Source organism: Archocentrus centrarchus, chromosome 21 (genome assembly GCF_007364275.1).
Source record: "Archocentrus centrarchus isolate MPI-CPG fArcCen1 chromosome 21, fArcCen1, whole genome shotgun sequence".
Classification (NCBI taxonomy): domain Eukaryota; kingdom Metazoa; phylum Chordata; class Actinopteri; order Cichliformes; family Cichlidae; genus Archocentrus; species Archocentrus centrarchus.
The window spans coordinates 11,172,217-11,197,975 of NC_044366.1; the positions used below are offsets into that span (position 1 = coordinate 11,172,217).

The 25,759-nt window shown below is 40.4% G+C and overlaps 1 protein-coding gene across 1 annotated transcript in view; it reads left to right on the top strand.

The window, feature by feature from the left end:
- Window positions 1-1,905: 1,905 nt before the first annotated feature.
- The window catches only part of dars1 (aspartyl-tRNA synthetase 1), a 30,486-nt gene continuing 6,632 nt past the window's right edge, over window positions 1,906-25,759 (top strand). Inside the window, exons 1-11 of the mRNA XM_030758159.1 lie at window positions 1,906-2,047; window positions 4,847-4,949; window positions 7,966-7,995; window positions 8,360-8,417; window positions 10,613-10,705; window positions 11,946-12,048; window positions 17,203-17,305; window positions 18,025-18,105; window positions 19,815-19,874; window positions 23,284-23,395; window positions 25,339-25,473. Coding sequence (XP_030614019.1) covers window positions 2,025-2,047; window positions 4,847-4,949; window positions 7,966-7,995; window positions 8,360-8,417; window positions 10,613-10,705; window positions 11,946-12,048; window positions 17,203-17,305; window positions 18,025-18,105; window positions 19,815-19,874; window positions 23,284-23,395; window positions 25,339-25,473 — 901 coding nt within the window. The 5' untranslated portion in view covers window positions 1,906-2,024. The remainder of the gene's footprint in view (window positions 2,048-4,846; window positions 4,950-7,965; window positions 7,996-8,359; window positions 8,418-10,612; window positions 10,706-11,945; window positions 12,049-17,202; window positions 17,306-18,024; window positions 18,106-19,814; window positions 19,875-23,283; window positions 23,396-25,338; window positions 25,474-25,759) is intronic.

The following is a 25,759-nucleotide window of genomic DNA, read 5'->3' on the forward strand; positions in this document are numbered from 1 at the left end:
TTCATCCATTATTAAAGCCATTATTCTCTCTGTTTGGTGAAAATATACTGTTGAACACCACTGCCGGTTCTGCACTATCACTACTGTGTTCATAAAAACTAAGCCGCTCAAATTTCATTGTAATGATGCTGCAACTGCCAACTCTTTCAAAACATAAATATCCTCCGTGTGAAATGTTGCAAAAATGCAATCTTCTGACATGTGATATATCAGGCAAAACAAACCCATGCAGTGAAGTGCTTCTTGTTTCTTGTTACTTCTGGGTTAGAGGCCAAAGCTGTTGAAATAGTCAGGAAATTGTTTCTATTGGTCATTATCTCTTTGGTTTCCGGTGCAAAGTTTCAAACTGGGACTTCAGGCTATTGTTCAGTCTGTGAAGGGCCTCATTTAACTGCTCCTGTCGAGAGATGTATATAAAAATTATGACTGACATGTCCGGCAAGTGCACGGATCATTTTAAAGGACTAATGCAAGCTAAAAACAAAAAGGAACACAAATGCCACAGGGCAGTTACATGCTCCACTAAAGGTTATGATGTTTTGGTTGAAAAGTGAGCAGCAGGAAGGCTGCTTCCTCCATCAGCAGCTTCTGTGGCCAACAGCCTGAAAAAAAAAGCTTTGATGACACCCCCACTGTCTTCAAGCCACCATCACTCGCTGGGCATAGCCATTCCTGCAAAGGTCATTGGATACCTGGATGCACTTAGTGCACTCAACCAAAGGCGTGAAAGTAATTTCATGGAGTGTCACTTTTAGTGTTCATATGGACGGGTAAAACAGCCCACACATGTGGTCACTTTTGTTGCTTTGTTTGTGTGCATGTTGTGATTGGTGGGCTGAGTTCATTAGTTCAGATGTTATTTTCCTGTATTTTGTCATCTTGTAACCAATGGGTATTATAATGGTGAAGACCATCTACTGTTTATTTATTTATTTACTTTTTACAGAAATAAGGCACCATCAGTTCAAGTTATTCGAGACCACAGCCTTCAATTAGTCAACAACATCCTGCATGCTTTGCATAGTGAATTTCATTTTTTTTTTCCTTCTAGGTGAAAATTTCTGGTTCTGAAGTTCACAAAAACAAGGTTTAAAAATAGTTTTGTTCCAGCAGCCATGAGTCAGATAAATAAATCATAGCTTTGCTACATGATTCTATGTGGACTCTCTATTATTATTACTTATTTATATTTTTTTCTGGGTTTTTTTTTTGTGCTATTTGTATCTGTTGTCTGTGACTGTACTGAAAATGTGCATGTGAGGATGGATGACTCACTACTGCAGACCTCATCCACCTACATGTACAAATGCAATAACCTGAACCTGAAAATAAAAGGTGTGTTCATGATGACACAACATAAAAAAAATTGCTATTTTTTTTTAAAGTGCTACTATTAAGTTTCAAATAAGAGAAAATAAGCTTTCTTAAATATAATATAAAAGACACTTAGATGCACTTCACATGGTGCCTACCTGGATCTAGAACTTACGGCAAGTTGTTCACTTACCAAAGTTATTTTCAGATTTTATTTCCACTGCTATGATTTCCCGCAGTATACAGTGTGAATATTAATAGCATGCTATTTATACCCCCCACCCTCCCCACCCCCCAAAATTTTTTTCTTCGTCTTTCACGGGTTTTTCAAAACTACTTTTTTTTTTTTCATCTCAGTCTGACCATACTGTAGAAAAACAGGAGGGGAAAGGGGACGGGGGGGCTGAATGTAAGCCAGGTGTAGAAAAAGGTCTATTTCCACAATTGCTCCTGATTTAAAGCAATTTCCTTCATTTGTTTATATGTTTTGTCTGCTCCGCGTACCTGCCGGACAAATCACAGTCAGTCGGAACTGTGCAGCACAATTTAGTTTCTAGCCGGAACCCCGAGCATCCGGCATTTTGTGCGCCGTCAAAACAGGTCCCTTCTTTCCGCGCCCGTGCATGCTGCGAACAGCTGATGTGGTGCTCCTCGCTGTCACACAGTCGTGAAACATTTTCTCCCAATTTTTTCCGCGAACATAACTCGACATGACGAAAGAAGAATTGCAGGGGTAAGAATCTAAAGAAGGTGTGAAGCTGCGGCTCAAATCTCGGGGCGCAGAAAGCTTTCACTGCGGTGTGCTAACACGGAGAGCCGCTAGCATTGCCTGAACATAGCAGCAGATTGCATCAGACACTTTAAAGTTTTGATCCTGCGAATAAATAGTTCAGAGTGTTAGCAGTATGAAGCTAAACACAAAATGAACCCATGACTAACTTAACCTGCACACATTACTGTGAAAGTTGCCTTCATGCTGGGTTCGCTGGTGAAAAGTTAAAACATAAGAGGATCTCTTAGGAATGGTGCATGTGTCTTGATGGATTCAAGGAATGATCACCAGCTATTTTGGTATAAGTTTCTTGACAGTTAACTCAAAGCAGGAATGTGAATGAAATAATTTCAAATGTTTAAACAAATCTTTAGCATATTATCTCCCCCATGGAGCCCCTAAAGTCCATTAAGCATTTGTTTTTATTAATCATGTGCACACAAGTTACCAACAACTCCCAAAGCATACAGCTCTAATCTGCAACTGTGGTCACAAATGTACATGCACTCATCCTGTGAATGAATGCAATGTTAATTTGGGGCTTTTAATAATTTCTTTAAACTGCTCTTTTACCAGGGTGTAATACAGCAACTTTAATGACAACAAAAAGTAAGAATTGTTTATTTGTGCTGGCAGTCATTTTTGCGTAGTAATAGACTTCTTGCATTTCTTCTGTGATTTCATGTAATTTATTAATGGCTACCAGTATTATAACCACAATCCCCCTAATCCTAACAGCTTTTAAAGCAATTAAATGACTTGTTGAGTTGTTGAAAATTCATAGAGATGCAAACACAAAATGAGTCTGAAGTGGCATGCTTTGTATTGGCAGTTCTGGTAGGAGTCAGTACTTTATGACTTCTTGTGGGGGCTGTTATCAGATGAATGAGGGGAGTGGTGTAAAGGAAGATGCAGGGAAATTGGGAGAGGCAGTGAAGCAATGAATGAATTTATTCAACACAGGAAGCAATTCACAGTGACATGATTACCAGTGATCGTACAAAGTCAGTGACTTCCTGCAACTTTAAGCAACTGCAGGCGAAAATGCTGCTGGTGCCGAGATAGGTTTTTGTCAACTTTTGAGGGAAGTGATTGGCATGACAACCAATAAGAGCCCAGAATACTGTTGATTGACTTGTCACAGGGTAGTAAATACATTAGGTTACCTAGGCAAGTCGTTAGTAGGTCACCGCAGTAACCCCTAATGTATTTGCTACCAGGGCTTATGGCATTTTGTAGTATCCCACCCACTTTATGTCGCCAGCAATTTCTTTTTGAAGTAGCTGAATATCATTGACTGTCAGTGGTCTCTGGTTGCGACGTTACATCTAGTTGTGGCTGACATTTAAATATAAAATGCTTTCTCCTGCTCTGGTGATATGCTGCACTTTAAACTACTGAGCATCACAAAATGACTGGTAACATTTTGTTTCACATTTACCTGTTCTTACCCACTTGTTAGCCTTTTGTAAGATGGTAATATTAAAAGAGTTATTACAATAATATGTTGCGTTCAGATTTGGCAGCTGTTGGGCACATGCCCTTGTAATTTCATGCATGTGTTAACTGACAGCTGCAAAAAGCTGACTGTACAACATACGGCAGTATGGCTTGTCATTAAATGACATTTGACAAATAGAAAGTCACAGAGTTTGTTGATGTTTGTGGACATCTGCACCCTGGAGCGATCGCACTTGCCTGAATGGGCTGTTGATCCAGTTTAACAAATTCAACCAGTTGGTGGAACATATAAATAATCCAGACCGAGTATATCTTAACCGATCTGCTTCACGCCCTGTTTTCGTCAAATTTCAAAACACATTTCCAGCACAAGAAAGCAGCTCAACAGTAAGTGTGTTTTAGGTTGTTTTTAGACAGATGCAGAGACTCTTTCAGAACTGTCTTTTAAAAGCAGAATCGTATGACTAAGGGTTTTAGGTATAGGTGAGAAACACTGGAATGTGGTGTATCCTGAATTAGCACAAGGCTCGCCACAGGATTCATTGTGTATTTTCCCGTCATTTAATCTAATAGAAAAATACAGTTCTTGCTAAATTATAAAAGATCTTGCTGAAGGTTGTTGGGACATTGGTGTCAATATTAACTTTGGAGCTGGGGGGGTGGGGGTGGGGTTGGGTACGCGTTTGGTCTGAAGTCATAATATGTTGTGATTTCTGTGTCTTGTTTAGACTTTATTGCTATTCATAGTCGGTCTGTGATCCTTGTTATTTCCTGTGACTAAATAGGAGCTGTTCCTTTGTAGCTTGTAAGCTTCCTTCAGGACTAGGCACCTGGTCTCACTCACACACCTGTCATCTTGCCACACGTTTACAGCAGTTAATGGAAAAGTACACAGTTCAGGCATTTTATATGATCTGCTGTCTTATTACTGCTTATTTTTTGCAAATAAAGGCACCTTTACTTTCAGATAAGACTCAAATGTTATCAGAATGTTATCATAATTAAATGATGTGTATTCTCCTGTTTTAGATTTTCAGGCAACCATCTTCTTAAAGCTGTATTGTTTATCCAACTGATTTTATTTCAGACATATCTGCTCTGCCTCTGTTCACACAGGCTCCAATCGTTTTGTTTGAAACAACAATGGGGAATAAAAGTAGTGCATACTTAAAAGCTGGAGGTGGTGATGGTTCAGAATTAATTTTCCCAGGCGGTCAATAACTTCCTCGTGGGATGCACAAGAAATAGGAGGTGGAAGTTGACGGAAATGTTTATGTTGTGTGTTTCTTCCTGTTTCAGGGCAACAGAGGAGGAGCAGCAGGCTCAGTCAAAGAAAGCCCTGAAGAAACAGCAGAAGGAAGCGGAGAAAGCTGCAAAGAAGGCTGAGAAACAGGCCAAAATGGTCAGAGTTTTTTTCTTCTGTTTTGTTGTTTTGCATCCGCCACTTATGTACAGCTGGTAAGGGTGACGTGCTGTTGTGTGGGCATTTAGGGTTCAGCAGGTTTGGTAAACCAATGGGGGGGCAAGAGTCCATTGTTTAAGTATTCCTGTCATTTTGGCTTTGTTTATGTCCAGCCAAACAAAGTGCTATTTTCTTCTACACCAAGTGAAAAGCTCTTTCCTAACATGCTGTTTTAACCATTTTGCACACTAAAGTTCACCTTTAATACTGTGGTTTAAAGATGGGCTCAGGCCTGCCCACCAGGTGTTCTCCATTGTACAGAGCAGTTTTCGGAATCACTCTTTGGGCAGAATAAATTTGCTTTGGTAGACTCTACCAGGGGCTAGTGCCCTGACATCCTCGCTCCTGGGATTACTGAGATGTACAAACCCCTCCACCACAATAATGTAGAGACTCATGGCCAGGAAGAGGTCCCGGTGCAGACCCAGCACATGCTGAAGAGCTTCGATCTCTTGGCTGGCTTGGGGACCCTTTGCTGTGTCTCTGAATGAGCCAAAGGAGGTGGATAATATCGCAAAAAACTTTTCCCTGATAGAAGTATGTGGCATGATCAATATAAAGTCAGAATAACTCATTTCATCTGTATTTTGACAGACAGCACCAAAGGGCAATGACAATGAGTATAGTGTCGCACCAGACTAGTCATGTGGGTAGAACAGAATTAGAGGCAGATCATGCTGGGTTGACACATACAGAATAGGAGGAGCAGTCGGCAGGAGCACATGTGCTAATGTTTGTGCTCCTGCATCTGTACACACCAGTACGTTAGGATCATGAGCGAGATAAAAGATAAAATGACAACAGAAAATGTTAGTGAAAACTTGAACGTCAGCATTACCAAACATTGTTGAAAATAAGGGTCTGGGGAATTTGGTAGCATGGAGACATTTATGGAGACATTTTGTCTATTTAAAGTACAACAAATGAGAAGAGCACACACATCAAACTTATCAACAGGGCAGCAAAGGCAGGTAACACCGGGAGTCGTTTTTATTATTTGAAGCAGTGCCATTCTTGCAGAGTGCACAGTCGTCCATTTATCTGTACAACCAAAATTAATCCTACATCTCTAGTTAGGAGTAAAAAGAAACCTTTTAAGCATGGCATAAATTTATATTATGATATATATCAGTATTGACTGACATAAACAAAATTCTAAGAAATTTTTTTTCCATGTCACCCAGCCCTACAGAATATGGATGGATAGATGGGATACTAGTTCTTTGAGCTTCAAAGATTTTAGTAATCCCTTTTTTCCCCATTGTACCAAGCAGACTCCACACATTTGATGACCCACATGGATCAGTTGTCACTGGGCTTCTGTAATTTCACAGTAACCAGTGAAATCACACATTTATACATATTACACAAACTTATGTAACAGCACCGCAGATATGGGATTTCTACCCCTGTAGATTCAGCTTGTTTTTAACTTTTCTGAATATTTGGGGGATGGCTCTCTTTGAGTTTTCCCTCCGGATGTCCAAGCTGCTGATCTGATAAAAGCAGTAACGTTGTTCTTTGTTACATTTAACAAACCCTGTGCTCTACCATTATTAGTGTTGTGTGAATATGCAGGCGTGAGAAACATAAAAACTTGCAGCTGAACCCACTAAATGGCGAGCAGATATGATGCTGCACATCCTGCCCGGTGTTATCTGAATAAGCTGATAGAGAAGTTGTTTGCTTATTTAAATGTGATTCAGCAGGTCTTCTAACCATGCAGCCTGGGCCTTGAGTAGCCTTTTCTAATTTGTTTCCTCTAATCTTTATTGATGCAGTTTTGACTTCCGGACAGAGTGTTGAATATGTACTTGTAGAAAATGTATATTGAATCAGACTTTGCTTGCTAACTGCAGTTTTGCACTAAAGGACCACCACTGCTTTCACATTCAAATGTATTTTCTGTGAAACCTGTGTAGAAACTGAACAGAAGGAGCTTAAATTTTGAAAAATGTGAATTGGTAACATTTGGCTGATAATGTAAAACATCAGTATCAATATCTGTGGATCCTTAAATTTCTTCCATAGGGCATACCTTTAGAGCAAAAACTGCAGGATGTAAATAAGGGAATCTTTAATGTGCCTTCTACTTTGACACCCTTTGCATAGCTGTATCATGACTGAAGTGCCTGTGATAGTGAAAGCAGCAAAGAATCCTTTCTTCTAGCTGAATTCATCCAGTCAGCGTGTTTCATGGAAGAAGCAGGTGCTGTCACTGTTTAATCCACTGGATATTGCTGCCTCTATCACTGTAGAATAGCAAGCACTGCCTAGGGGAAGAGCTCAAAGCCGAGCTGAATGTTTATTGGGCGTTAGCTGTGTTATTTTCTGCTGTTCACTTCTTTTCTTCCAGCACTTGTCGTTTTTGTGGGGCTGATGGGGCTTGGTTGCTTCACAGCTATATCTGGTTTGCATTCAGTTGATCACAAGCTGTAATATCATCCATCATGTGACTGGATTTTCATATCAAGAATGGGTGATTCCAATTTACTTAACTGCCACTAGATATTTCCATACACCAATAGCAATTTGCATAGAAAATGGAACTGTAAGTTTTCCAAGACTCGATCTCATTGCGCTCTGAGAGTTATTTGCCCAGAAGTCAGCACAGAGATAAAGAATATCTGTTCACTTACACTGTTCTGTTACAAAGCAATATCTCCTGCTGCCATTACTCATTGTCTTTGATGTGTTGGAGCAATGTGTGGACACACTGTGGGTTCTAGGCATCAAGTCTTGGCTCTGGGATTGAGCAGTGGTTTATTATTTGTATTCAAATCCCTGGTACCACAAGATGAAAACTCAATTTACATTCCTGTTGTAACAGAACATTTAAGCTGCCCCATTTTAAGTTGAATGTTTTCAAACTTTTAATTAATGGACAGTCCTCTTGTTGTTATTTCTTAGCTATTTCCAGTGTCCTTTAAGTTGCATTCTCCTCTTTGTTTTTCAGGCTTCTGAACAACAAAGCACAGAAGAAAATGTAAGTGCCTCGTAGAGATCAGAGCACTTGTCCTCCAAAACCAGTTCTCTGCCTCTCTGTCTGACTTTGATTCTTCTTTTGCATTCACACCTTGGCAACAACTTGTATGCAAATACCTGCATGCATGTCTCAGTGTTCCCGTTTTCTGTTCAGCAGTTTTCCATGATAAGCCTCATTATCTGTTGTGTCTGTCTGTTATCTGAGATTTAGGAGACAGGCAGACGTCAGAAGCTTATGAAGTGGCATAACTGTCTCAGAGAACAGAAAATTGACGTGCACGTGTTAACAGAAATGTGCTGTTTTTATGTAATGGTTCAATGAAATTATTTCAACTGCTAAAGATTTCATCATTTTATTCTTTAAGGACTTTGCCAAGGACCGATATGGTGTGTCACCGATGGTTCAGTCCCAACAAAAGCTGGGTTAGTATGGCAGCTCTCTCTTCACTCATCAGTGATTTAAAAAGGGGAATAGATGGGTATTGAAAAAACATGTCTTTTTATTACACTTACATTGCAGTATAGTCCCATTTTCTCTCACATCTACGGATAATTTAATGTTTCAAAAACTTGAAAAAATGGTTAGTAGAACCAGTAGTTGCTTTTTTATTTGAGTAATTCCACACTTCACAGTGTAGAAGTACTCAAAGGGTCATTCCACAGTAACTGGGACAAACAAAAGTTGAAAATTCGATTTGAGAGATTTAGCTGAGAATCTAGTTTTTTGATTGCATATGAGCCAAAATTTCATGAACTGGTAATTAAATGTTGATTACAGCATTTTTTTAATGTCATAAATTATAATAAAGCATCCAAACAGTATCCTGAAAGTCATTATGCTGGGGCTGTCGTCCTTTATAGTCACAGACTATTAACATTTATTACTGCAAATGATACTTCAATTACAATTTTCAAATTGTTCCCTCTGTGACATGCTGAATACTGTGGAATGCCCGCAAAATATGTTTCCATGCCTGCCAGCTTGAAAGCTGACTAACAAGACAAGCCAGGCAGTAGCAGGAACAGTCGGTTGTATCCTAACTGACGTGAATGATATAATGACAGGTTGACATGAAGAGTTATAAGCATATCAGAGATTCGGTTGAGCCTAAGATAATGTAGGAGGGAGTAATGGGCACAGTTTGCATGTTTTATTGTTGTAAATGTCGTCATCTGTAAATATTCGCTTTATAGTGATACAAACAGCTTTATGATATTGATAGCAGATTATTTATATGAGCCTCTCTGGCGTTCCCTGCAGTTCAGTTTCTTTTACAACTTGAGTCTGTACAAAATTTGTCACAGTGAAAGAACGATCTGATTTTTACATTATTTATTCATTGCTTGAAAAATGAATTAACAGTAAGATATCACCATACACACACACACACACACACTAAACACAAAGACTCCATCTAATTTTAAACTGGTGTTATCATGATATTAGAACTTCTAACACTGATCCAGTAGCTTTGGGGGAAAAAAACAAATCTTTATTCAGCAGCATTATTGGTGAGGGAATAATGTTTTAGATCTTTTGTCAATATATAGCAACATGTCAGATAATGAAACGTGTAATGTAATGAAATCAAAATGTAGGATACTTTAAGGACACTGACAAATCAGTGTTGGAAGAAAGAAGTAGCGTAAGATCAGCGATGTTAAAGGTGAAAGAAAAACAGGTTCAGAAAAACAAAACACTAATCAAGATCATTGCCGGTGGCCCAGCTTCACGCTGGGCCCCTGTTTGCGTCATGTTGTATTAAAGACACAAGATTTCAAGTCAGTCATACAGCAGTGACGTAAGTCAGCCTTTTTTTTTTTTTTTTTAGGGAAAGCAGGTTGAGCGTGGCTGCACTGGTATAAACAGAAAACATTTGTGAACTGAGCTGACTTCCCGATCCAGAACTTCCTCAGATGTGCTTTTGTCTGGCTGTCAATCATACTGATTTAACACGATAAGATGAGATAAACAACATGAAAAATGCTTTTGGTGTCGTCTCTTGTCACCATTTAAGTGATACTAGTGATTATCGCGGTAACGTATAAGGTTTGATCCCTGCCTGATAAATGAGGTAGCAGGCAGACCTGTTGATGTCGTCCATCTGTCTGGATGCTCTTTCAGCTCCAGTGGCGGCAAACAAAGTGGTGCCTCCCTCACCTGCATGGCAAGCTCAGCCATGAGGATGGAGCTGGAGGAGGGGGGGAGCTGGAACGTGAGGTGCTTTCATGTGGGTTGACACAGAGTTCTCAGCCAACAGGGCGGCTCTGTTTTCTCTGGCGTAGCCTCAGTGTCTGCCTCCTCTGCTCCCTGATAATGAGGAGTAAGCATGCCTCTGAGTAATACAGGTGAAACTAGAGTCAATTTGTCACAAGATGAGTTAGCTTTCGGCAAGTCTCCTAGTGTTTCTTATTTATTAGGCATGCCTGTAATTTGAGCATTTTACTGTGTGCACTTTTGCACATGCACAAGCATGCTCATCAGCTTTTCTTTCTGCCTTTGGGAGTATGTAGTGAAGAGAGGGGAGGGATTCTTTGCACACAGGTGGGAAAATGGAGCAAGAAAAGTCCTTTGAAGTAATAAAATATTTTTGTGTGTGTGTTTATCTGCGAGCCAGACAGGGAATTGGTCCGAGTCCAAGACCTTACACCAGAGAAAGCTGACCAGCTGATCTGGCTGCGTGCCCGAGTCCACACCAGCCGAGCTAAAGGTGAGATCGCCTCCCTCTTTGTTCACCTTTTGTTTTTCTTTGGTTTGTTTTTTGGCTCAGGGACTTTCTTTTGTGCGAAAGATAAAAACAGCCACAATTGGATGACCTCTCCACTAATCCTCGGTGTATTATACTGAAAAGTTTATAACATCTGCCCTTGGGTCATTTTTTTTCCACAGCTTCTTTCTCTTCAAGATCAAACAGCAATGCAGTTGGCTTTCACTTGGTGTTCCATTTCAAATGATGTAAATGACAGACATCGCTGTCGTTTTAGGTTCAACATTGAAGGCCTGTTACCCAAAAAAGAAATGTAAAGCTTTTATTGCAAGATTATGCACCAAACACTCCGAGAAATTTGAAGAGCCTCTGTCTCCCTTTTCTAAATGATAATTTTTTTTTTTTTTTTTTTAGCACTGTGAGCTCTTACAAAGCAGATTTGTTTTTCCACTCTTTCCTTGTTAAGCAGATTGACAACCCGGGGGTGTTTTTTGATATCATTGTCAGGCTAACTTGTCACTGCCAGCTGGAAGATCAGATAACCTGTCCTCTCTCAGTTCCACATGCAGGCAGCCATTGAGCTTCTCTGTTTGAATACAATAACCCTCTGAGCTTTGTTTGGTTATTGCTCCTCTCCATAAACAGTGAGCCTTTTGCAAATAAACTGGAGCCTCCGTGATGATGGGTTGTTTTTTTTTTTTTTTTTTTTCTTCCATCATTTCCTTTCAAGATAACTTCCAGAGTCAAGAGTCACTTCCTCTCCACTTGTGTCTTCATTCTCTCTGCTCGCTGTAGGATGTCCGTGTGAGCAGAATAACATCCTGAATTGTGTGAGATGAGGTGCATCTGTTGGTGGGATTTTGGCATCACTGTTATTTCTCCCACCCGCCCCCTTCTCACAGGCAACAAACATCAAAGTAGATGGGTGGTCTGATTATCTACTGCCCTCAGTTTTTGTGGCTAACTTGTTTACACTCTTCTTGCGTGTGTATGTTTGATAGGAAGGTAGCAATCAGCCTTTTTCCACACAGTGCTCCTCAAAGACAAGCCTCTGTTTGTAAATGTTTGACACTTCACCTGATCCCTACAGCTGTGAGACACTCATCTTGAGTCACAAGCAGCACTTTTGACTGAACAAACTTACTTTGCTTCAGACAGAGTGCCCAAGGTATTATTCTGACAAGCCTGTTAAGCTTACATTGTAAAAACCCAGCTCTATCTGTTGTTGTTGTTTTGCTTTCAGGGAAGCAATGCTTCTTGGTCTTGCGTCAGCAGCAGTTCAACGTGCAGGCACTGGTCGCAGTGGGAGATCGTGCCAGCAAGCAGATGGTCAAGTTTGCTGCAAAGTGAGTACCAAGACTGGTCTTCCTGTTGGAGAAGGCAGAAACAATGGTGGGAAAAAAACCTGAGCTATAATGGCCCACTGATCCATTTTCACACGTCTGACTGAGGTGGAGGGTGGGGAAATCAATCATTTTTTCACTTGGCAGTAAAAGCTGGCTTTCAACAGGGTGGAATACAGCAGTGGCCTAATGGAGCAGTTCCTGTTGAGATGGCAGATACAGCTCCTTGGATCAGGGGAGGAAGAAATACTTAAGAGCCAAGAATCATTAGTCATGTTAGCAGCCAAACTTTAGCCCATTATTGGTAGTCGATGAATGGACATAACTATCCACGGATGTGCGCTTTATTAAAAGAAACAAAAGGGGTATAGCTGATAATAATGTTACATTAGGCTCACATTAGTGGTTCCCTGTGGGGCTCATTTGAAAAATAAGTTCCTATTGGGGATTTAAATTAACACGGATAAAATGCAACTCGTGATGCAATTTTATGATGCAACACATGTAATTTACTGAAACACACAGTGAATTCATTAAAAAAAAAAAGGCATTTATTTTGCAGTACACCCAGTGCTTAATGAATTTAACAGGGAAGAACTTAATTATCACATAATACTTAAATTGTATCTTTTTAGACATTGCTGAATTAAGCAAATGGTAACACCCACAAATGTAATCTTCCAGACTAAAATGACAGTTAAGCCACTGGATAACACTGATCTTAAGCAATACAGAAATTGCAGTAATGAATGGTTTTCAAAGCGTAACTACTATTCCATTGCACAAGTGATGGCCTTATAGGCTTACAACATATTTAAACCTGTAAGGCTTACAAGTTGACACGAGATGATTTGATTGAAAGCCGCCAAACCTCCCTGGAGTGGTGTTGGGGTCCGTAAGGGTTCAAGGTGACTTCACTGGCAACACCCGCTGTTCAGGCCATTTCTTCCCAGAGTTTTTCTTCCTCTGATCCTTTTGTATTACACCACTAACCACTAAACAAATGTTCATTTCATGTAATGATAACACTGCCATTCTTTTGCTACGCATTTGTTGAAAACTCAAGACTTAAGTAATGAATGTTGGTGTTAATGCACGCAGCTGTCTGAGCCATATGCAAACAAGTCAGAGCTGCTACATGTTTGATGACAGGCAGCATGTGTCTGAATTACCATTTGACACACACACGGTATGTTCATGTTTTTATAAATGAGATCCTTTTGTAAGTTTGTAGCAATGTTGTGAGTTTTATGGGAAATTTAACTGAGGCAGAGGCTCATTTGTCTAATGAGGGCAAGGTCACTACTGCTCAGACTAGAGTCTGGATGTTAACTGACTTGTCTCACTGACCCCACTTTGTAACAAGTGTCACAAACTCCTGACACAGCCACAGTTCCTCTTTATAGTAACTCAGCTGGCCTGCTTCTTGCTGTTGTTGAAATATAGTTTTTTAGCTTTCAAAATGGCACTGGAGACAGGCAAGAAGGGGCCTGCAGTTTCAAATTCTAAGTCATTTCCTATAAGCTATTTAAACCCCTTATAAGTGAAGTGAATGGCATTGATCATCTAGTTACAATTTAATGTTCTGCTAATCCTTGGTGTACTATACTGAAAAGTATATCACATCTGCCCTTGGGTTAAAACAGTAAGCCCCAACAGCAGCAGGGTTCCTAATTAGGTCACTGTCACATTGCTGTAGCTGGGCGTCAGTTTAGCTCACTTGTTGAGGCGACCATATGTCATATGGCTGAAATGCAACAGCCCGGGTTTGAGTCCAAGTCGTGGCCCTTTGCTGCGTATCTTCCTCCATTCTCTTCCTCTCCTTCCTGTCTACTCTTCACTACGAACTATTGAATAAAGGCGAGAAGCCAAAAGATAAAAACTTTAAAAAAGGAAAAGGGTTTAGCCTGACCAGAAAAACTCAACTGATCTCACGGGATGCTCTGAAAAAACAGAATCAGACATCCAGGTGCCAGAAACCTCAGGAGGCCTGTGTTCTGGCGGGTTGAGGTCAGAACTCTGCAGGCCAGTCAAGTTCTTCCACACCAAACCCACTCATCCATGTCTTTATGGACCTTGCTTTGTGCATTGGTGTGCAGTGATGTTGGAACAGGAAGGGGCCATCCCCAAACTGTTTGCAGAACAGTTTGGGGATGGCCAAAATTGTCAAAAATGTCTTGGTATGCTGACGCATTAAGAGTTCCTTTCACTGGAACTAAGGGGGCAAGCCCAACTCCTGATTAACACCCCCACACCATAATCCTTCCTTCACCAAACTTTACACTTGGCACAATGCAACTGCCAAACCCAGACTCGTCCACTTTGTGACTGAGTTGCTGTCGTTCCAAGTCACTGCAAATTTGTTGTAATACCACTAACAGATGACTGGAATATTTAGCAGAGAGAAAGTTTCACGACTGCACAGGTGGCATCCTGTCACGGTACCACGGTGGAATTCACTGAGCTCCTGAGAGCAACCCATTCTTTCACAGATGTTTGTGGAAGCAGTCTGCATGCCTAGGTGCTTGGTTTTTGTACACCTGTGGCCATGGAAGTGATTGGAACACCTGAATTCAATGAGTTGGATGAGTGAGTCAAAATTTTGGCAATATAGTGTATGTAGTGTATAGTGTAAAAATTTAGTCTTTTTGATATATTTTTGTAACCAGTGATTTCTTTTATGCGCAGTACATTCTCAATCTTGTTCTGCAATGTTTTGGTTGAACAGTAGGATTGTTTTGCGGTCCTGCACTACTTGACAACCTAGCACCACAGCAAGTTAAAGTGATGACATCGTTGTCAAGACAACGCTGCCTTACATCAAAACTAAATAATAGCAAAGTTGCACTTCGACTTGCCAAACAGGTCTCCAAACAACACCGCTGTTATGCTTTATCACTAAGAACAGGTGGCACTATCATTCCTGTAGCTTTGTGGCCCACATTTAGTTTCAGACACTGTGGTCTGATGATTGACAAGCTGATTGAGACCCTGGATTACAAGTAAATCCCCTCATAACCGCTCTAAGGGCCGAGATTGCATTGCTAAAAAGTTCCCTTACTTGTATAATATGTCCAAGTGATCATCCTACCATTCACACAGTTTAATTATGCGATCTTCTGTCTATCCTCAACCTTTACTCTGCTCAATTACCTCACAAGTGCTGAGTGAAGAGCAGAGGAGGAATTGCAGCTGAGCTCTGAAAGTGAAATAACATGTCAGCTGTTGGCATTGGTTGGTTTAATTCAATCAGGAATCAGAGCCCTTAGCATTTTTAAATGAAAAAAATATTTTTTCCTGTCTCTAGAAGGAATACCTGTTGTTTTTCTTAAATAACACTTCGTGATGATGTGCTGTGCCTTGATATACACATGTTTGCATTTTAATACTGACTCGCAGGGTACTTAAATCAGCTTAGAGACAGAGTAAGAAGCAATTATGTAAAAGCAACTTATTTATCATGCTTGTTGTGTGATTGGGGAAGGTATGTGTCATCACCTGGCGGTAGTTGCTGCCCGTTGCAAAGATGGTACAATTTCCTGTCCTCCTCTGACAGGAGATCAGAATCATAAACTGTATGTAAAAAGAACAGGCTTTCTTCTTCTTATGCTGATATGAGGACAGAATGAATGATATAGTGACTTACTGTTAGTGTTAAAGATTCTCATTTTTACATCATCATACACATAATAAATCTGAAGTGACCCAAAATTAACTCTGGTAGTTTTGACTCGTGTATAATAGATTAATATATAGCATATAGTGTTGTAAGTTAATGTTAAAGTTAGCTTGGAAGCAGGGTTGTAAAACCAGTCAGCTTGTCCTTCCATTTTTTCAAGCGTTTCCTCTGTTTTCTTCTTGATGTCTTTTTCAGTGTCGAATGAATCTGTTTCTGTTAGTGTGGGCTCAGTGTGTCGCCATTAGACTTCTGTCCTGCGGCGGAGGTTATTAATGTGGGGATTTATTTATCTAGCTGATCTCCGACTTGAGGGGAATGGTTCTGGTGGCAGCTGTCGTGGGGCTGAAGGGACAGCAGTACCCCAGTGTTCAGTCCCTCATTACTGCTTTGTAATGAGAAGGAGTGGAGGATTATAGAGGGTTTCCCATCTGGCTTTGTGCTGTGAGACAGTGGGTGTTGTACCTCAGATGCTGCTTTGGGTTTCAGTGAGGAGCCTGTTCAGGGGCATGCTGCATTGTTTTATAAATGGATTGTAAGAAAATTAAAAAGGGTTCCCCTTGTATGCTGTGGCTGGCAGTAGGGAAATTCTTACCCCAGTTCTCAAAGTCAAACTGTTTTTGTAGTAGAGCTGGGTACTTTCCAGGAGCTCGAGTATGAGGCACGTTTTATCAAAGCTAACAAATTCCCCTTGAGCCCCACTGCTTGTGTTTGTTTACTTTTTGTCCTTTGTGACTGAAATTATTGTGCCAATAAGAAATTTGGGATTGTGCACTTTACTATAATTTATCCTTTCACCTGAGTTTAAAACTGCTGTTGAATTGTTTGAAAAGGAGTTGGGTCTCACGTGGTCTTTATCCCAGAGAAAAAAAAACACACCATCAACAACTAGGTTTGACTTCTCTTTAAGCTTTAAGCATTAAATAAACACCTTTTAACAAATAATGTGATGATAGGAATGTTGTGATGGTACTAAAATTTATTTTAGTGGGTAAAATTGTGAACTGTGATCATTTTTTTTTCTTTTTTCTCTCAGACACACATTTTTCTAAAAATATGAAAAAGATGACGATAAGAACATTTTCTGCCTTGTTGCTGCTGCCTGGTAATTTGAGCCTAACCCATGTAGAATCACATTTATGATGCGTATGAAAAGAGCAGTGGTGGTTCGTTACGCCACAAAAGCCACAAGCTCTTTTGGTATCTCAATTAACCCATAAAAAAAAATGTCAGTTCTGTACTATTCTATTTTTAGACTGATCGGGGGGACAAACTACCACCCAGTCAAAAATCACTCACCCGTATACCCCACGCTATCTTTGTTACACAACACCACAAAAAATGTAAAAACTCATCTGCAAGCACCGTTCATAGTTTAACGGATATGTGGTTTTCACACAGTTGTCTTTCCAAACAGGTCAATTTGTTTTGTAAGTGCTGTGTGTTGCTTACACTGTCCTCCCCCTGAATGTTTCCACCAGCATCACCAAGGAGAGCATCGTAGATGTGGAGGCGACGGTGAGGAAAGTGGAGCCGAAGATCGAGAGCTGTTCCCAGCAGGACGTCGAGCTTCACGTTGAAAGGGTTGGCACTTTGACTACAGTCCTTAATGGGCAGTTCTTAGCAGACAAACATGTAAACAGAGAGAGTTGCTTTTAAAGCCCCTAATGTCTCCTACAAGTTTAAATAAAAACACCAAAGAGGGTATATTTTGGCTCCCAGCACATGCAGTGCTTATGCACCCAGACAATGGAGCATCCATAATTCATGTCATTCACGCAGGTACCAAACAGTCTTTTACAGTAGTCACTGAAAATTTAACTCTTCCTTTAAACTCTTGACTTAACACAGTATCTGAACATTATGTATATCAAAACATCCAATGTGGGTTAATAATTCAGTTCAGGTTTATTTATATAGCAACAAAATGTAACAAAGGCTCACCTCAAGGCTCTTTTGTACTTTTTGTACTATACTAGCTTTGCTTGATGTAGTGACTAAATCAGATTCTGAGGTAAAGAACAAATTTTTCTCTGATAGTTTGTCCAATGTAAATGAGAAACCCAACAGCACAAAACAGCAGTTGTCAGACTTTGTTAGCAGCACAGAAACCCATCAGTTGATTTTCTCACACATTGATGAGGTTTTAACAGATGCAGCTCACTCCCTTTCATTTTCACCTTCTTCGCCTGTTTCTTGAGTCCAGGGACTTTCCATTGTCTCAGAATCGAATGAAAACACCAGTGGTTTATCACACTTTTTAATTTCATGTTTTTTTTTTGTTTTGTTTTTTCCCTTCTCAGATTTTTGTCATCAGCCAGGCAGAGCCTCGTCTTCCGCTGCAGCTGGAGGATGCTGTCAGACCTGAAGGAGAGGGAGAAGAGGTGAGGATGAATGTGGGGATGGATGAGGGGCCGTGAAAAGCGTACTTCACTCAAAATCCAAGTACAGAGTACAGGCCAAGTAATTATTATTCATTTGAAAATTATTGGTAGCATAACGTAGCATTTTAGGCAATCTAAAAACTTCTGAAATCAGCCTCTCATTGTAAAAAAACAAAACCTGACAGTTACTGTGTGTGTGAGTCCTTTGACTGTCATGGAGTACACAGATAGTTTTGGTTTAACTACACAATGAATATAAAATAATTACCAATTACGTCAGTATTTATCTGAATCCTTTATATCGAAAGCAAAATTAAAGCACATTCATGCTGTGATCTAACTCCACTCTTTCAGCGAGGCTGTTTTCAGTTAGGAGGATGGAGATTTGTGTTTTTGGCAGAGTCAAGGATTGGCTGATTAAACCTAATCACCTTGTTTGAATCACCCTCCTCATGCAAATGGTGATTTCATCGCACAGTGTTTATAGGAGCCGGCTGCCAGTGTTGAGGGAGTTCTCTGAATTCCAATTAAGGAATTGTGCAGCGATGCAGAATCATTTAGGAAAATCATGAAGCATTTAAAAAGCCATTCTTTTTTCCTAGCTGCAGTTTAGTTGGTTGTAAATAAATGTTCAACTTTGAGGCTGTTGTTTCAGCGGTGTAAAAGGATGGCTGAACAGCAATTCAACTCAGTGTGGTTGGCTCTGTTTCTTGATTCAAGTAAAAAAAAAAAAAGATTATTCTACTGTAGAGGATCAGCTACAGTCCCCAAATTTGTACAAGTGGAAATGTTGAATATTTGAGTAAGAATATTCTGGATGAAGTTGTTGAATCAGCATAATGTGTAATAACAGATAACGTTTTTTTCTGTAGTTTTAGATCCAGTGTATCCACTATCAAATTATACATATACTATTGTACATGTGTGCAAATTAATGAGTCTCTCCAATACCAAAGACAGCTGAGGGCCCATCCATGTTTATCCAGTAAGCCGATATCTGCAGCTGCAGCAGCATCTCAGGTGTTTTCTGTTGGGATTCAGCATGTCAGTCACACACTTGTAGCAACACCTGCTTTCCCCAGAGACTCTAGCCTCAACAGCCATTTCTGTCTAACTGTCTGCCCATCTAACACTTTTGTCCCTCTGCGTGGGGCTGTTTGGAGCAGGATGTGGCTACACAGGCTATTAGCTCAAACCCCTGTGGTCCTCTCAGGAAGCCTGACATCCACAACCCCGGGAGGAGTGGTTCCTCCTGCGATGAAACATTTACTTTTTCAGTTGTTACCTTTTTCCTTTTCTTTATATTCTTTTTGTCCTGTTGTCCCACATTGCAGGTGTCTTTTATTGCACTTGACTCTATAGTAATTATTGAGCTAACTAGCTGGATGTTCTGTAAGTGTTTAAGCTGCAGGTGCATGGGAGTTGTGTATTGTTCCCAGGAAGGTTTTTGCAGGCTGATTGCATTGTTTTTGATTTTTAAGTTGCCAATAGCTTTAGAGCTAAAGATTTCTTGTATTTCACATTCTGTTATATATTCTTCCTTGTGAGGTTTGAAAAGCCTCTAGAAATGCTTGCATAACACTGACAGCAAACACGCCTGTGTGAAGAGCAGGAATTGAATAGTAATGATTTTTAGTATTTCATAGGCTGAGGGGTTTTGGTGAGGTGAACATGTTTTTATGCGTGTGTATGTGTGTGTTTGTTCTCAGGAAGGCAGAGCAACTGTTAACCAGGACACCAGGCTGGACAACAGGGTGATTGATCTCAGGGTAAGTTTCTACCAGCTCAAGGAAGGCCATCTGAGGGCAAATTGCTGCATATGATTCAAAATCTCCATTTGGTTTGATCTATCTAATCTTGCAGTTGATTTATAATGATGGAAAAAAATTCTTAGATATTTAAATCCTTAAGTTTTTAAGCTTCTCTTTTAAGGTTAGATATTCACAGACTATTTAAATAAATGAATAATGCCAGAAGCCTTCTGACTAGGATGCCTTCTGGGTTCCTCCTAAGCAAGATGCTTCAGGCGTGTCCCACCAGAAGGAGCTCCCAGGCCAGACCCAGGACACAGCAGAGAGATTATGTCTCTCAGTTGGCTTAAGAATGCCTCAGTGTCTCCCTGGAAGAATTGGAGAGGGAAGCCTGGGCCCCTCTGCTTAAAGTGCAGTCCCTGTGTCCCAGGCTTGGCACAAAATTGATGGATTTTTAAAAAAATAGTTTAATTAGTGCCTTTTGTTACCATTATAACAATTAATGTTGCATCTTGCATTCTGTCTTAGTACTGGAGACTTCTACCACCCATTTTATGCAGTTAGGAGAATGCAAAATATTTGTGAAGGAATAGCAAACAAACTCATAAACTAGCCTGTTTAAAAAAAAAAAAACAACACCCAAAAAAAAAAAAACCAGTGCACCTCTAAAGTGAAAAAGAAAAGGCTCTGATTTAGTGGGCTGATGGTATGAATCTTATGCAGTGCTGGGAGGATGTGCTAAACTTATGCGAGCAGCAGAAGACACTAAGCCGCAGAGTGTCTCATTGTTTTGATATGTTCCTCCCACATGGAAGATACGACTGGCAGGAAGGCAGCAACACCACAGCACAGAGCCACTTTGTTCACAAGCTTCACAACAACACCTGCCTCTGCAACACTATGCACTTTAAGCTCATGGACTAGGGTCTGTCATCGGTTTTGCTCTTAAGAGCCCACTGAAGCTGTAAAGTGCTTCCCACAGTGGCAAACGCTTCAGAAGGGAACCATAAAACACTGCTAATAATTATATAGCTCACATGAAACTCCATTTCTATCTTGAACATTTTTAAAGTTTAAAAGTTTGTTATTTTTAGGTTTAAAAGAGAGCTGGACTTGCAGACAATTTCTGGACAGTCATCCAGACACGATGGCTGATGTTTAATGGAGTCTAAACAAATCCTCTAACAGCAGTGCTCACGTGACCTCAGGCTTCAAAATATGTAAGAAATGCGACTGCATATGAGCAGTGCTCCAAGCTCAAGTATACTTCAGGTTAGTTTTAGGACTCTAACTAATGGTCAGTTATTTTGTGATTAATCACAGTATTTGGTGTATCAAAACTGATACACTGTGCTCCAGGTTACCTACACTGTATTGCCAAAAGTATTCACTCAACCATCCAAATCATTTAATTCGGGTGTTCCAATCGCTTCCATGGCCACAGTTGTGAAATTTCCTCGTTACTAAATATTCCACAGTCAACTGTTCGTGGTATTAAACAAATTTGGAGCGACTTGGAACCACAGCATCTCAGCCACAAAGTGAAAGGCCACGTTAAACCACAGAGTGGGGTCAGTGGATCCTGAGGCGCATATTGCAAGGAGGTCGCCAACTTTCTGCAGTCAATCACTGCAGACCGCCAAACTTCATGTGGCCTCAGATTAGCTCAAGAACAGCTCCTGAGCAGTTTCAGCAGTGTGACAGTGACCTAATGATGGACGCCGCTGCTGTTTTGACCCAAGGGTGATAAACTTTTCAGTGTAGTACACCAAGGATTAGCAGAACATTGAATTGTAACTAGATGATCAACTTCACTTGTCAGGGGTTTAAATGTTGAGGCTTATAGGAAATTATTCACAGTTTGAAACTGCAGGCCCCTTATTTCCTGTCTTCACTGCCATATTGAAGGCTAAAACACTATATTTTTAACAACAGCAATAAGCAGGCCAGAATGACAGCCTCCATCTCTTCATCAAATTTCAAATGTGACCGTTGGGGACAGAAAGTCAGGGCAGCATCAGTTATGTTTCATCAAAATGGGACCAAACATTTTGAAGAAAGCTTTTCTGACTGACTTCAATAAGAGTGTCTCCATCATAGCTGTTGTGCAAAAGCAAATTTCATAATACAGATTTATGCATTTCAGGTTCCTTTAGGAATTCTAGGCAATAATCTGACTACGAGATACTTGAAAAGTATGCATATGGATATGTTAACAGTGATGCTGGCATTAAATTGTGGTCAGCCTACAAGCAGGTGTATCGACAGCCTCTGGTTATGACAGTCAGCCCATGATTGGGTGCTGGTAAATGTTTAAACTTTTGAATTTGGGCTTTGAAACCTGTCTGTGGTAGGAATTCACCGCAGCTGGGTTTCAAAGAGGTGTGAGAGGTATATCAGATTCAGGTATATTTTATGAGGCCCCTCACCATCAGAAGAACTGTCAGTTTCAGGATAGTAACTGCCACCCACCAGCCCATCCACTGTTAACGCCTACTCACTGCAGACATGCTGTAAACAGGAAGACCTTTCTAATTTTTAAATTAGGTCTTGCACAGTCTGGTTTTTTTTTAGGTTGGTGTTCTGAGGTTTATTACTGGGTACAGCCCAATGTGAGATACGTGACGCAAATGAGTCATAGGAGGTGCGAGCGTAGAATGGATTATTTGCTTCAATGCATTTTTATAGGGGCTGGTAAAAGTGTTTTGAGCAGGAAAGTTTTGTATTTTTCTTCACTTCTTCTTTCTGCCAAGTATCCAGATTGCGAGTGAAGGAAAAGTTTCAGCCAGACAACCCTGAAGCATTGTCTGCAGATTAATGAGCTTTCCAGTATTTAGACATGATCATATTTCGAGTCTGCCGGCTGTTAGTCAGACGAAGCCTATTCAGACCTGGACAGGCACTAGAGATGGGAAAGAGGGGGAATGTGAAGCGCTTTAATTAACGCAGACCTGTGCGTTATGTATTGAAAAGACCCGGGTCTGACTTCACGATGATGTATGGTAACTGGAGTTGAAAACCAGAGAAGCTCAATTGTAGAAATGCTGTGGTCATTTTGATGAGTCAGTCAGTCTTTGTGAGTGTTCACTGATGATTTGATGTGCTCTGTTGCCCAACTGTTGCACTTTTGGGGTTTTATAACTTGAGGTTTTTACAGTAACCTCTTCACAACAGTTTCAGTCCTCACCTTGGTTTCAGTATTTATATTAATAATGAAGAGTTTTGAGTTCCAGTGGGTCTTGCGGGGTTTGAATGCGCGTCTTGCCGTTGCCAACAAGAAATTGTCACACCCTTCACTCAGACAGGAGAGCCATGGAAAAAAAAACTGCCAGTCTTGTTTTCACACATCTGTTATGGTTGTGTAATAAAGCAAATGAATCATAGCAACTGTTGTGATAGTGTTTATTTTTGTGTATCCCTCTGAAAGACAACCACCAGCCAGGCCATCTTCCGCCTTCAGTCAGGTGTGTGCCAGCTCTTCAGAGACACACTCACCAAAAAGGGCTTTGTGGAGATCCAGACGCCGAAAATCATATCAGGTAAAAAAAAAAAGAAAAAACAATACTCCGCCACACTGGCACGTGGGAAAACTGAGACTAGCATACACTGAATCATTTTTGATTAGATGTTTCAGTAGGAGCATGCTTGTTTTCGTATCACCACCCACAGGTGGCTCGTGAGTCATTGTGACAGTTGTAAAGTTGACTTCCTCTGCAGCCTGTTGTAGACTACAATTCAAGTCAAGAACAAAATATAAAGTTCAGTTAAAGCTCATGAAACACTTAGAAATTAAAACAAAAAAGAAAAGGAGCAAAACAAACAAAAAGAAGTCATGCACATCTCTGCTAAGGAGACAACAGACAATAAGGTATTAGGGAGAATTTCACTGTTTCAGACCTATGAGGATTTTAATCCAGACCACTGGGAATTTTGATGCATCGACCAGCTCTCACGTCAGCCTCTCTGCTTTCACATTTCCACACAGCGCCCTTCTAATTTGACAGGAGAGGCTTTCCTTAAGATCGTTCCCAAAAGACCTCATCTCACTTTAGTGAAGAAAAGGAAGACTGAAAGGAAAAACTTAGAATTCAGACAGACATCTTCTCACCAATATTCAAGAGAAAGAGTTATTGGAGCTTTCATTAAATGGCTTCTCTGTTATCCAGGCTTTATTTTGTTCAGCATTAACCCTCGAATACGAAGAATGTTGGGTGATTTTTCTTTTTCACCCACATGAAAGTGAGAGTGATAGTGAAGTGAAAACTCACATTGGTGTTGTAGGGTTAACTCAAAGTGGAGGCTCCACATGCTTTTACACACGTTTAAAACTTTCCCTAAAGTGAATTAAAGCGCAGTCTTATATTGTACTCTTCAGCATCCCACATTCCTCACGTGTTTTAAATGAACTGTGGCGAAACCTCCACGCTCTCACTTCCTCTTTTCTTAAAGAGCCAATGATGGTGGCTTTTCCTCCCACAATAAATTCAAAAGTGGCGCGTTTTAATTTTGGCGCCACCCATGAATCAACATGCTACTTTTTTACAAAACCACATCTTCCTGTGTGCCACCACCCATAGTGCACGCTGTGAACAATTTGTACTACATGTACACCCCCACCCACAGCATGAAAATATGAGATAAAGCTGTCTGACGTATTTGTCACATAGGAGGCAGCAGATAAGTTATATAAGTCTGGGCCAGGATGTACTGAGAATGATGTTTGTTTTGAAAAAACTTGCCCAGCAGTCATATTGTTTTTATTTGATTAATGAAGGGGAAAAATAAAAAAAGCTTTTCTAGTGAGCAGGTCAAAAAGTGGGGCCTTTATTGACTTCAGCAGATGCGTAGTATTCATAGTGGTGCGTAGTGGCTGTCTTTCTGAGCCTTTTACTTTTGTCCTATTAAAGTTCCTGACAGAGATCACAGGGATGACTTGAGTTTCTAAGCACACGTCTTTGTCTGGAACAAGCAGACCATCTCTCATCATCTCCCTGGATACACTTTTCTTTGCTAGTGATGGTCATAAATACAGCAAACCACTGCACTCATGGTATCACAGCGTCACTAATCTAACAGTAAGGAATTTAATACACAAAATGAGCAAACAAAAACACAGAACAGTTCCTGTAGCAGTTTCAAATTAAAATTCCAAGGGTTTTAGTGGACAGTAAGCCTTTATTTCTTACGAATACCTTTACTGTGAAAATTTTTTTTTTTTTTTTTTACACTGGCCTCTGTTTGGGGGTCAGCTTCTGTGCCTGTCATCTCTCCAGCCGTTATCAGAAGCCTGGTCTTTAACTGAATGATGGCATTTATTTGTCAGGGAAAAAAAATGTGTGCTAAATAGTTCCAACTGCCACTCAACAGTAAATAGGAAATATATATCATAAAGTGGACTGGTTGAAGCAGGACACTTTCATTTCTTTACTGTAGTAGCTTCCTTTGTCATTAATGGTCACCGCTTTTCTTTGTCCATTTGTAGCTGCCAGTGAAGGCGGAGCTAACGTCTTCACAGTGTCTTACTTTAAAACCAGCGCCTATCTGGCCCAGTCTCCCCAGCTCTACAAGCAGATGTGCATCTGCGCCGACTTTGACAAGGTCTTTTGTGTAGGTCCAGGTAAGCCCCTCCCACCAATATGTCACCTTATGCACTGGCAAACAGAAAAAGGAGCAGCAAGAGTGTAATGAAAAATTTAGACCCTATTGACTGAGAACGGTTTTAAAATGTCACTAAATGCATTTAGATTGTTAAACTTTAACAGACTTCCCTCTGTTGCTTTTATTGTGTCAAAACTGTTGTAGAGCTTAGCGTGTTATTGACTTAATGGGACTTGTAAAAGACTTTATAGATCCAAGTTTCAAGGAAATCCAAGCAAACACTGCCACCATCTGATTATCTGAGA